This window comes from Rhinatrema bivittatum, chromosome 2 (genome assembly GCF_901001135.1).
Source record: "Rhinatrema bivittatum chromosome 2, aRhiBiv1.1, whole genome shotgun sequence".
NCBI lineage: Eukaryota > Metazoa > Chordata > Amphibia > Gymnophiona > Rhinatrematidae > Rhinatrema > Rhinatrema bivittatum.
In genome coordinates this window covers 224,183,851-224,197,248 of record NC_042616.1, presented here as the reverse complement: position 1 = coordinate 224,197,248, position 13,398 = coordinate 224,183,851, and the positions used below count along the sequence as shown (strand labels likewise).

Here is a 13,398-nt window from a genome sequence, read left to right as displayed (position 1 = left end):
TTATGTAAGATCACACTTTTAATGTACAATAAGTCTCTGAAAATATTACACCAGGCCTTAAGACACCAATACATACATCTTCTATTAGGAAAACGGACCAAGTCAGGCTGCTATAGAGTCCTACACAGAAACAACACGCCAGCAGAAAACCTCACCTGAATCACGTGCTGTCCCTCACCTAACATAGAATAAAGAGACCAAAACGCATAACAAGAAGCATGCAGAAAAAACTGAATTGGAAACTGCAACAAGCCAGAGTCTCTGTATGCAGTGTAACAAAGGAAAAAAGAAACATCACCCATCCTTATAAAACAAATCAAGAAATATAAAATCATCAGCAGTAAAACTGTACTAACAAAAAGAACATATTTCGAAACAGCTGATGAGTGGAATATCCAATAATTAAAAACTCATAAAACATTTCCAGATACCAACAAAATATTTCAAAATAGCAGACACAAAGATCCAGTAATGAAAAATAATAAGGATACAAAAATTTTTTTGCTCTGCATACCTGGGAACGTTTGATATCCAGGTGTCCTGAGATTGTTCTGAATTAGGAGGAGGTGGGGTGGTTTGCTTGGAACTTTCTCCTCTCTCTCAGTCACATACCAGCACTCTCTCTCACACTGGCTCTCAATGACACACCTATACACACATGCTCTCAGTACTCACATATACCCATGCTTTTTCTCTCTCACTTATATAGGCTCTTAATTACACATTTACACACATGCTGTCTATCTTTTCACGCTTACACACACACACAGGCTTTCAATCACACACATTTCTCTCACACACAGACTCTCATTCACATGCTTACAAACATGTCCTCTCTTTCTCTCATTTACACACAGGCTCTCAATCACATACTCACATGCTCCCTCACCTAAATCAGCTCTCAATCACACACAGACACACATGGTCTCTCTCTCTCATTGAAACACAGGCTCTCAATCACATACTCCATCACCTAAACCAGCTGTCAATCAGACACAGACACACATGATCTCTCTCTTACTTATACACACAGGCTCTTAATCATACATACACATGATTTCTCTCACACACAAAGGATCTCAATCATACACACATACTCTTTCACACAAACAAGTTTTCAATCACAAACTTACACATACAGGTTCCCAATGGTAAACTTACATTCATGCTCTCTCTCACAGGCAGGCTCTCAATCACAGACATACTCTCTTTCACATATACAGGCTCTCAATCATTCACATACATGCAATCTCTCACTCACACACACAGGATCTCAAACACACATGCTTGCTCGCTCATTCACTATCACTCTCCCCCACCCCCACCCCGGGAACTCGCGGCAGCAGCAGCAGCCTCTTTCCAACGCTAACCTCCTTCATTTTCAGCCCTCGCGGAGGCGAAGGCGGAGTCCCATCGGTCGCGGTTGAAACTCTTCATTTTCCTCCGAGCCGCGCTGCAGTCTTCTTCCCGTCGGACATTAGCGTGGCCTCTTCTTCCCGCGCAGGCACCCGATGCTCACCACTTCCTCTACCGGGCCGCGGGAAGAAGAGAGCACGCCGGTGCGCTCTCTTCTTCCCGCGGCCCGGAAGAGGAAGTGGTGAGCATCGGGTGCTTGCGCGGGAAGACTCCCGCGCAGGCACCCGATGACTCCAGCGCTGGCACCCGGCTGACACCCGATGACTCCCGCGCAGGCACCCGGCTGACTCCAGTCGTGCCGCTGACTCTCTCTTCTCCTCCCCCCCCCCCCCCCCCGCGGCCCGGAAGAGGAAGTGGAGAGCATCGGGTGCCTGCGCGGGAAGAAGAGACGTGGTCTCTTCTTCCCGCGCAGGCACCCGATGCTCTCCACTTCCTCTTCCGGGCCGCGGGGGGGGGGGGGGGAGGAGAAGAGAGCATGCCGGTGCCGCTGACTCCAGCTGTCCTGCCGCGTTCCGCCCGGGCTGACAGCATTTTAAGCCCGGGCGGCGGAGGACCGGGGAGCAGCTGGGTCAGCGGGGAACCGCGAAGTGTGGCGACACTTGTCCGCGAGCCAGATGCAGCCCTCAAAAGAGCCATATCTGGCTCGCGAGCCATGGGTTCCCGACCCCTGTTCTAGCCTCTATATTTATTTATTTATTTAACATTTTTTTATATACCGAAATTCTAGCAACAATGTTGCTAATCATTTCGGTTTACATATAACATTGGAGTGACTTAACATGTGAGTCTTACATGGAACAGGAAAATGAACTTGGAGATATATATATATATATATGCATCAAACCAGTACGACCAGCTTTCTGAGTAGAGATATTATCCCAGATGAATGCTTTAGGTCCAGCTACAATTATTCTGGGAGGGGATTTCAATTATATAAGTGACCCTATGCTGGACAGACAGACAGTCACAGGGAGCAAAGCTTGTAAAAGATGAAGGGGTACATTTTTTTTTTATGTAGGCATTTATAAGTTTTGGATATTTGGAGAATTCTGAACCCCATGGTTAAGGATTTCACATACCTTGCTAGATCTCATGACTCCAAATCCCACACTTATTATTTGCTAGTGTCAGAGAGTCCATTTCCCAGGGTTCAGAATGCTGTTATAAAATCCCTAGTGATCTCTGATCATTGCCTGGTGATTTGTATTCTGGGAGATAGGGTGTCAGGGAGGGTGAGTGAAAGATGGAGGGTGCCACTTTGACTATGCGGTTAAACAGTTTCCAGCTTATTTGGAAAGGAAATGGTCTGACTATGTTATCAATAATGCTGTTCATAAAGATAATCCAATTCTTTTTTGGAAAACCACCAAAGAGGTGTTAAGAGGGGAATTAGCACAGAACAAAGATTAATAAACCCCTTTCTAAGCGCACAGCCACTTGTTAGCTTTAAAGGGAGAGAAAAGTTAGCTGCTCAGTTCGGAGGAAAACATGCTTAAGTTCTGAATTCTCTATTCTGACAGTTTGCCTATTAATTTTTATTGTACACTCTACATGGCTTAAATTAATTAATATGAAGACAACTGCTGTAGAAGCCACTTTCCAAATTGGTGTTGCTGGAGTTCTTCCTGGAGATGAATTAAAATGCAACAATTTGAACTGAGTAAACCAATTTACTAAGAACAGCAAACTGCCAGTGCACAAAGCGTGGAGATAATTCATTCCAAATGAATTAGACAGCATGTCTAAAGATTTCAGTTTAGCATGCCTTTGGCCTATGGAACAAAATGATAAAAACAGAGGTTTGTGGTAGTCATTCTTTCCACATTTGACTATAATGATTCAAGAGGTGCTCAAAATACTTTTCTCAAGCACACTGAATGGGATAAAGACATAGTCAATACACCGAAAACTGTTCTCCAATACAAGCTGAACTTCATAAAAGGAACTGCCATTAACTTTTCTGGATGGCCACACAAATTATGTTCAGTGCTGAAAGTACAGATGAGTTAGTCGGGTTTTCAGATTTCCTGTAATTAGGGTTGCCAACTGGCTCTAGACTTTCAGGACAGGTTGATCCAGTCCTGGTTTTACTCTCCTGCATGCAACTACTTATACGCTTGCTTTTCTTAGAGAATGCTATAGGGAAATCTGAATAAGTCCCAGCATGCAATGGGGTAAAACCAGGACTGGATCAACCTGTCCTGAAAATCTGGAGTCAGTTGACAAACCTACCTGTAATGAATATGCATGAGCTATGTTTGCAGGCCCTGCCTCTGCTGTATGCAAATATATTTCATACACATTCATTAAGGATAGCCTGCAAATTCCACTGGCTTGTGGGGAGGAGGAGGGGCCCCAAAGGCCCAGTGTGAGCATCACTCGAGCAGAACATATGGTGATGAAACCTGGAAAGCCAAATCCTATCTCTCAAATTTACTCATCATGTCACCTTGAATCAGTGACAGGGAGGGTAATTCTAAAAGGCCTTTCCACAGGGAGAACAGTGGAAATACCTTTTAGATCACGGCCCACCTGATCTGCAGGTAAAAGACCTCGCGTAAGACCTGTATGTGCACACTTCTAGCTGCCTGCATGTGGGAGAGGTGTTCCAGGGACAGGAATGTGGAAAACTTTTTATTTAAAAAAGTTACGTCAACAAATTTTCATGGCTAAATTATCTGCACCAAACAGCAGATGCAATTGTGTGCAGGCGGTTTTGGCGGGACAATTTTCAAAATGAACTCATGAGTGTAAGTTCACTTTGAAAATGTATGTAACATATGCGGGCCATTATAAAATGATCTCCTAAAAACCCAACACAACTGGGCTAAAAGCTCTTTGCCATGGTAAAATGTGCTCCCACCCTCCCATTAGGGCTTGCCCACTGCTGAGGAGGGATCTCTGAGATCCTGGTGCACCATCCTAACTCTGGCAATAATAACTTTTATTAAAGATATTTTTACCTTCCAAGTCTGTGTAGCAGGGCCGGCATGTCCACTAGGCAAACTAGGGCGCCAACCAGTAGGGGGCAGCAAAGAGCAGCCATGTGGGGCCATGAGCAGAGCATATCCTGCTCGTGGCCAAGAGGAGTAGAGACTCGGTGGGCTGCAAGCGGAGCCCATCCCATTTGCGGCTGAGAGAAGACTCGGCAACCGCGAGCAGCGCCCATCCTTCCTTTGTCCGAGAGAAGAGATTCGGCGGGCTGCGAAAGGCACTCATTCTGTTCACCGTTGAGAGAAGCAGACTCGGTGGGCTGCAAGCAGCCCCTCTGTTTGTGTATGTGTATGAAATAGAGAGAGGGAGCTTGCGTGGGAAAGTGAGAGTGCATGTGTGTGTGAGAAAGGGAACCTGTGTAAGGATGCGTGTTGCAGAGAGAGAAGGAACATTTGTGAAGGGGGGGATGCAGGAAACAGAGAGTGCCTGTATGAGGGAGTGTATGAGAGAGAGAGACAGAGAGAAGGTGTGTGTGTGTGTGTGTGAGTGTGTGAGAGCGGGAGCCTTTATGAGGGAATGTGCATGTGAACGTGAGAGAGAGAGAGAGAGACCGAGGGAACTTGTATGAGGGGGTATGTGTGTGAATGAGAGGGATTGTGTGAGTATGAGACAGTGATGGTGTTAGTGAGAGGGAGGGAGCCTATGTAAGGGTACGTGTGTCAATGAGACAAGGAACCTAAGTCTGTATATGAGAGAAGGGGCCGTCTGAGCGAATAAGAGCGTGTGTGAGTGAAGGTGTAAGAGCGAGAGAGCATATGTGTGTGTGTATCTCCCTCCCCCAGGAATGAGACTCCTGGCAGACAAGAAGAGAGAACTCCCGGAACGCCAGGAGCTGGCCTGCAGGCCCCGGCCAAGTGAGGACTCTCTCCAAGACGCCCAGAAAGCCGTGCGCATGCTCCTTGCTTTTCAACCCAATTCCAGATGCTAGTGACAGCAGTAGAATGATTCAACATGTCCAAAGAGGAGTAACAAACCAGATACATATTTAATGGATCCAATAAAGTACAGTCGTATGCACCAGAGAGCAGGGAAGTGGGCAGATCTAAAATCTCACTTAAAGGGGGGTTTCTTCAGGGTTGCTGAGATGCTTGGGGGGAGGGGGAAGGGGGGGTCTCTGCAGAGTTTTTCAAACTCAAGATGCAATGATTTTTATTTCCCCAAGACATCAAATTCATTTTTAAATGAGAATTTTAGTAATTCCCAGGGGAGATGAATCAGCCCCCAGTATGCTTAAGAGATATGCGCTAACAAAAACAAGTTTTGTATTAGAAAATGGATTTTCCATGTAACAAAGGTCTAGAGTTCATGCCGAAAGTCTCTTTTTTAAATCTAAGGCTGTTATTGTGTACACAGTAACTTTGTGTGCTGGAGTTAGGTGCTATTGCCTCTCACATGTCCCTGATGTTACGCCATCATTATTTTCTGTGAGTCAACAACCTCCGGCAACATTTCTATACTGCATGCAGCATTAACATGATTGCTCAGATTGACAGTTGTGTTTTGTTGTAAAACTGGTTAATTAAATGCACATCTCTCAGCCTTTTCCTCTGCCTTGTCATGCAGCCACCCTGCATTTGTACCCTGGTCCCTTATTTGTAAGAGTGCTGTCTGATTTCTCTGAGGATCAGCTGAACTGGTTAGAATGGTTTCTGGTCCCAAACCTCAGGCCCAGTCTTTTCCTGTTGGTTGTGTAAGGAGCTCAGGGAACCATGGCCAACTTACAGCAATTAAAACCCAATGCTCTGTAGGGACGTGTTCCCATTATAAATTCTACTACAGATTCTACGGCGACCTAGCCATCTGTTAATGGGTGAAGGGCAAGAAGAAGAAGGGAGCGAGAGAAAGTGCTGGCTAAATATCCTGACTACACAACAGAAGCCATATTTGCATGTCGCTCACCCAACAAGCTGAAGTACATGATCCTTCCACCATCCACTTTCTGGAGCCACACGTAGTCTCTGACTGTTTTCTCTCTCAGACTTCAGACAGCAAAGATCCCTGAGCTACCAAAGTGACCCTGTTCTCCATGTGCACCTGTCGTCAGTGCCCATCTGTCAGCTAGGTTGTAAGCTCTTCCATGTGTCTGTACTGCACTGCCTATACCTTGCAGCACTATATACATGTTTAGTAGAAGTAAAAGTGCTAGTAATGGACAACTGAGCTCAAAATTCAGATTCATAATTTCTGGTATAGTCCTTGATTTTCTGGAACATGGCTCCTTATTTAAAGAATATCATAACTATCTGGGGACTTAGGCTTTGACACATCAACAGCAACACCTACATAAGCTGAATCTGTAAAAAAAAAAAAAACCCCAAAAAAACCCAACAACAATCCTAGTTGCACACACTTTTACTGAAGCATGAAAGCGAAGAACAGAACAAATTTGGTCAGAAAAAAAGGTCACTGAACCTCTCCTATCAAACCCAACTAATTTTTTGTTGTAAACACATTTTGCTGAGAAAAGGGTCAACACTAATGGAAACCTACGCATTCTTCCCTTCTTGCCCCAGACAGCATGCCTGAACTACTCTATAACCCTCTTCAGCCTTGGGGGCCAGAGTGAAGGTTTCTCAAGACCTGAACACCACTCTGTGGGGCTGCTGTAATAAAGTGCGTTGTGCTTAGTGTGCTGGTTTACTTCGGATTTTGTGCAGTTTTGGAGGGTTAAAATTACCTTCAGCACAGGAAGGATTTTAGAGCACAAAAAATAATGTGTGCTAAAGGGGAAGTATACAGTCAGCAAGGGCTGCTGCAGAAGTAGCAGTCATCTCCCTGCCTCTCTGGAATCAGGCTTGTTGCTTCCACAGCGCACCCAAGCCCCGTCAGCTCTGTTGGACAGGAGACCCAAACTCGCATCTCCTGCAAGCCACTATGCCCAAAATAGCCCATGCAAAATTATTTTTACAGTAAAAATATGTGGGTCTGCACTATATGATCTCAATCATTGCAACGATGGGTGACTTTGCCATTAATGAATAGAAACAAATGTAAGAACATAAGAACTTGCCATACTGGGTCTGATCAAGGATCCATCAAGCCCAGCATCCTGTTTCCAACAGTGGCCAATCCAGACCATAAGAACCTGGCAAGATCCCAAACAGTAAATAGATCCCATGCTGCTACTGCACAGTAAGAAGTAGTGGCTATTTCTTAAGTCTAATAAGTTAATAACAGTTTAGTGATTTCTCCAGGAATTTGTCCAAACCTTTTTTAAACCTAGCTATGGTAACTGCCTTAACCACATCTTCCAGTAATAAATTCCAGAGTTTAATTGTACGTAGTGTGAAAAATAATTTTCTCCAATTTGTTTTGAATGTGCTACTTTCTAATTTCATAGATTGTCCCTTAGTCTTTGTGTGTTTGAAAGAGTATATAACCAATTTACATTTGCCCATTCTATTCCACTTATTATTTTATAGACCTCAATCATATCCCCATCCACCATCTCTTCTCCAAGCGGAACAGACTGTACCTCTTTAGCCTGATTGCAAAGGGGCTGTACTAGCGAAGGAAAGCACAGCATTAAGTGCTAAAAGCTTTCCAGATTGTTTGCATATAAAATGACAAAGCAGAACAAATGTAACAAAGCAAAATATGTTTTGAGAATTGCTGTAATTAATAATTTGGCATTTATACAATGCCCTTCATCCAAATACAATTTAATACTTCAAACCAGAGTCCCCTTTAGGGTGGACAGCCTGGCTCTCTGCTTTAGCCACTTGGGCTGTCTAAGAACTTTGTGGTTAAAGAATTAAGGAAGATGTTATTACCACTATCCAATAATAAACAGGTTGGAGGAAGCAGGCCCAGTGACATGCAGGAGGTCACAATGAGTGACAGCAGCCAACCAATGAGCTCACCTCCTGGAATGTCTCCTGACTTGGGATTTGATGCCCTAACCACTAAAGCATATCTCCTTCATACTGCCTGATGTCACTATACTGCTAGGACAAGAGGGAAGTTCACAAGCAACAGGCCAGATGGGGCAGAGAGGAAACTCAGAGATCCTGCTGCTTTTAAGGAAGCAGTATTAGCAAAAAGTGAAATAGCTTGATAAGGTCTTTTGCAGTTACACAAACAGCAGCATTAAGTTTACCGTTCAACATTCTGGTTTTTATTTCTTTTCTGAAGAGAAAATGTTTACAATTTTTTTTGTTCTTCCTGCTTAGTGAAGCCCACATTATAAGTCTAAGTAAGCTGGGGTGCTACTGTGCTGCTCCTCATCAGAAACTCATGCAGGCACCACACTGCTACATGCAAAGCATGACTACAACACAAACAGCTGAAGATTTAGAGAAAGAGTTTTAAAATCAAAAGGTGTGGCCAAAGTAAAAAGTGCACACTTTATGCTGTAGAAAAGAGAAGAAATCATGCATATTAGGATAAGAAACAAAGGAGGCCTGTAAATAAAAGTAAAAAAGGAAGTAGTCGAAGAGTGAAGCAAATTGATATTTTGAGTAACTTAGCCAGTGCTGCTGCCAGATTTACAGATTATAATATTTCTTCCACTGCGTTTCTAAGGGGAAAAAAATCCCCAGTCAAGTATTCAGATGGTAAACATGGAATAAAAAAGGGAGGAGAGGTAAAAGATTTGAGAGAAGTCATGCAAAACGGATTAACAGAAAGTAAAGCTGGCCAATTCCAAAGCTCTACATACATATTCATGCGGTTTATAAGAACTATATTACATTTTGCCTTCTCTGGGGCAGTTAAAGCCTTTGAGGTAGATCTTTAAAAGCATTTCTTGTGCAAAAACGGCCACATACACATGACTGTGGGCCATGTGCGAGCAATGAGAATTTTAAGAAGCCAGGAAAGATGTGCGCAGGTTCAGAATAAGGAGGTTAAAAAGGGGCAGGTCATGGGGCGTCCCAGGGGCAGTACCTGGACTGATGCATGGGGGGGAGAGAGACTCTCTGGATAGCGATACCTACACATAGGTACACTCTAGAGAGGCACTTTGCATCGGGATGGGTTTTTGGGAGGTGGGTTAGGGTCAGGAGGGTGTTGTTACAGACATATTCAGAGGTCTTCCTAGTAAAATTGACGTCGGTAAAGAATTATAGCCCTTGAAAGTGATGAAAAGGAGTAGATTTGTACAAGAAAACAAACCGGTAACCGATCCAAGATGGCTGACAGCAACAAAACACAAAGGTGGAATTGGTATAAAATGGACTTTAAAGAATTAAGGAAGATGTTATTACTACCACTATCCAATAATAAATAGGTTGAAGGAAGCAGGCCCCGTGACATGCAGGAGGTCACAATGAGTGACAGCAGCCAACCAATGAGCTCACCTCCTGGAATGTCTCCTGACTTGGGATTTGATGCCCTAACCACTAAAGCATATCTCCTTCATACTGCCTGATGTCACTATACTGCTAGGACAAGAGGGAAGTTCACAAGCAACAGGCCAGATGGGGCAGAGAGGAAACTCAGAGATCCTGCTGCTTTTAAGGAAGCAGTATTAGCAAAAAGTAAAATAGCTTGATACAGTCTTTTGCAGTTACACAAACAGCAGCATTAAGCTTACCGTTCAACATTCTGGTTTTTATTTCTTTTCTGAAGAGAAAATATTTACAATTTTTTTTTAAGTTCTTCCTGCTTAGTCAAGCCCACATTATAAGTCTAAGTAAGCTGGGGTGCTACTGTGCTGTTCCTCATCAGAAACTCATGCAGGCATCACACTGCTACATGCAAGATGGGCAAGATTCAATAAAGTCCATTTTATACCGATTCCACCTTTGTGTTTTGTAGATTTGTACAAGGCAGCTAGCATTACAGTGTACAAATCAACTTCTCTTGTTAGACTTTTCATCACTTATAAAAGCTATAATTTTTTACTGATGTCAATTTGACTCGGAATACCTCTGAATATGTCTGTAGCAACACCACCGTAACCCTAACTCACCTCCAAAAACCCACCCAGATTCAAAGTGCCTCTCTGGTGTGGTACCTATATAGAGTATCACACTAGCCCTATACAGAGGTTCTCTTTCTCCTCCTCCTCTCTCTCTCTCCATATAAAGATTGTAGAAGTACACACAGCAATAGTATTTTAAATGCTACACAAGTACTTTATAAATTGAGGCATATTTTTGCTTGCGTGTTTATGGGCGCATATGCGTTCCTTTTAAAATTTACCAGTTTGTTTGCACATCTGTAATGCCCGTTCAAGTAGCAATATTTAAGTTTAAAAAGATTCAGGGTCTGATAGGTAGACTATATAGCTCTCGGAGTGGATCAAGGCAGTACTCATTTGTTAGTTGTAAAGAAGTGGGGCAATGAACTAGGAACTTTTACAACCAGGGAGGACTGGATTGAAATCTCTAGATTCACACTTTGTTGTTTTATATCAGCCAACTTCTGTGAAGAGTAACATAAAATTTTGCATAGAACATATCTCACCCAGGTTACATTGAAAGCTGTTTATTTAACAAGGGATGGCAACTGCTGGAGAAGGTGTGGAGAGAGAGAGAGGGCACCTACCACATGTGCTTTATTTTGACCACAGATTAGAGGCGTTATAGACCCAGTGGTGGAATATGAACCCAGAGTCTTTATTCTGAATTTTAAGACATGCATGCAATTGTACTCTGGCAGGTTGGGAAGCAATTTAAACTAGATGGAAAGATATTTTGTCTCTGACGTGGACTAAGTGATTGCACAGAATTTGATGAAATCTAGAAATGGATACTTGATCTGTAAATTTAAAAGTCAAATTGCAGAAAACCCAGACTCTTCCTACGATTATTTTTTCAAGAAAAGGAAGAGGATTTTACATTTCTTGGGCTCTAAGCTCCATGTTTAATTGTCTGGGAGTTCTTTCCACAGGGAATGAGAAAGGGAAGGTTTGGACAGGAAAAGCGGGCAGGAGATGTGGAAAGGTTTTGTGACATACACTAGACACAAAGTTTATATTACTTACTAATAGACTTGGTGTCCTTTGGATTACTAAGTCATTGTACTGCTAGATAACTGTTTCTATGTATTGTTAATTTTACCAAGATACATGTTGGCTCTTTGTTGTACCCTATTGTAGTAAACTACTAAAACCTGTGAAAAGCTATTTTAAAATAAATAATCAGAAAAGGGCTGCACCTCCTCATAAATGGATAGGCTTGTCATGTTCTCTTTGTCCCACCCAGACTTGCACACATAGCAACTGTGTAAATACAATTCTTTGGCACTGAAAAATATTCCAACAAACTCCTATCCAGACCAGAAGATACCTTCTCTCCCCAGTTCCCAGATATGTAGCACCATTTCCGGGGTTTTAAATGTAAGGAAATAAAGGTGAAACCCGAAACATAAGTGATAAAGGTACTTCCCCTTTTTCTAGGCCTATAGAGCAAAGATTGCAGAAGGGAGCTACCACCGGAAGCCACAATCACTGGGGTAGGTTCAGTGGGCCACAAACAGGATCAACAACATCGCCAACAGGCGCAGCATCAGCGAGACAGATTCAAATCTCAGGGCAGGTTGGGGATCACAGAAGGTTCAGGGTCATTAGGACACACCCAGGGTCAGAAGAGCAAGTCCAGGTCAGAAAGGAATACTGAGTCGGGAGGGCCGGTTCAAGGTCACAAGGACAGTGAATGTCACAGGGTCAGGGAGGCTCCGTGTTATGTCTCAGTCGGGGGTGTCCGTGGGGGAGTGTGCAGCCCACCCTGTGGCTACTTACAGCGGGTGGCGGTAGTCGGGCAGCTTCCTGCGGAGGGGGGCCCCGGTGCTGAGCAGCGGCCGTTCCCTCTGCCTCCTCCCGTCCGGCACTCTCCGCAGCCCGTAGCCGTCATCTCCTCCGCTCCTGGGCCGCCGCGGGAACCCGATGGCGAGCAGCTCCTCCTCTTGCAGCGGGAGGAGGGCGAAGAGCGGCTCCGCGGAGGCCGGCAGGGTCTCCGGCTCCGCTCTCGCGGAGTCAGGGCCGAGGCGGCGGAGGGAGGGCAGATCTCGCTGCTGCTCCTGCGCACGGCCGGCAGGAGGCGCGTCCAGGAGGGCCAGCAGCAGCAGCAGGGAGCCCCCCAAGAGGGGCAGGAGAAGGAGGGAAGAGCGCCGTCCCCAGCGCCCCCTCCGCACGGACAGGCTGCTGACCATTGCGAGAGGGACTAGCGCCTCCGATCCATGGCGAGCCGGCCACCGCCCGGCCTCTCCAGCACTTCACAATCCACCAGCTTCGGCTATGCCCTTCTGCTCTTCTTTCCTTCGCATGTTTTATTCACGGGGGAAAAAAATCACCAACACCATTAAAAACTTTAAAAAAAAAAAAAAAAGTTAAAAATCCGCACCATACAGTAGATGACAAGAGATCCGATCGGCAAAAAAAGTGAAAACCTTTTATAATCCCTGTTTGCTCGAATCCGAATTGACAGAGCATAAATCAGGAAACAATTGCATTCAGAGCAACCTTCTGTCTTGTCTGCAAGATCAAGAGAAAGTGTTTTGTTTTCTTGACACTTCTCTACATTTTTCTTCTGTTGCTGTAAGTAGATTGCTGTAGATGTGCTCTTTTGTCAGAGGTTTCTGATAACTCGTGTAATGTCCCCGTTTTGTGTCCTTTCGATGCTGAAATTCGGATCAACAGATGCAATCTGGTCGGTGGATGACTTGTTCTTCAATCTTCACCCTTAGCCCCGCGCTTGCCAGATCTAATGCGGAGCAGCCCGTGGCTTGCCTGGTCCTAGAGCCCCCGTTGTTCTTTAACACGTACAAGAGGATCCAGTCAAGGTTTGGATGCTACTGGAGTTTCTGATTCTCCTATAGAAAGTGTAAGGAAGGCATCACTCGGAAAACTAACATTAGATATGTAATAGAGTATAAAAAAAGTCACGATTTAGTTTAATTCACTCAGCAACCTTTAATGTCATTGCTTGTATATGAAGTGTACAAAGCATTCTATACAAAACATGGAATATGCATCTATCGATCTGTAAAGGATATAAAATCCATGCTATGCTCATCAAAATTTAGCTGTGAAATGTTGTAATA

At 44.2% G+C, this 13,398-nt stretch overlaps 1 protein-coding gene across 11 annotated transcripts in view; it reads right to left on the bottom strand.

Moving 5' to 3' along the window:
• Positions 1-13,055, bottom strand: part of GALNT15 (polypeptide N-acetylgalactosaminyltransferase 15) — a 129,880-nt gene extending 116,825 nt beyond the window's left edge. For 6 of the 11 annotated variants that reach the window (XM_029589222.1, XM_029589225.1, XM_029589226.1 and 3 more), the window contains exon 1: positions 12,098-13,051. In XM_029589222.1, coding sequence (XP_029445082.1) covers positions 12,098-12,507 — 410 coding nt within the window. In that variant the 5' untranslated portion in view covers positions 12,508-13,051. Of the gene's footprint in view, positions 1-12,097 lie in introns of all 11 variants that reach the window. The other 5 variants (XM_029589223.1, XM_029589224.1, XM_029589220.1 and 2 more) reach the window with 3 other exon arrangements.
• Positions 13,056-13,398: the final 343 nt, after the last annotated feature.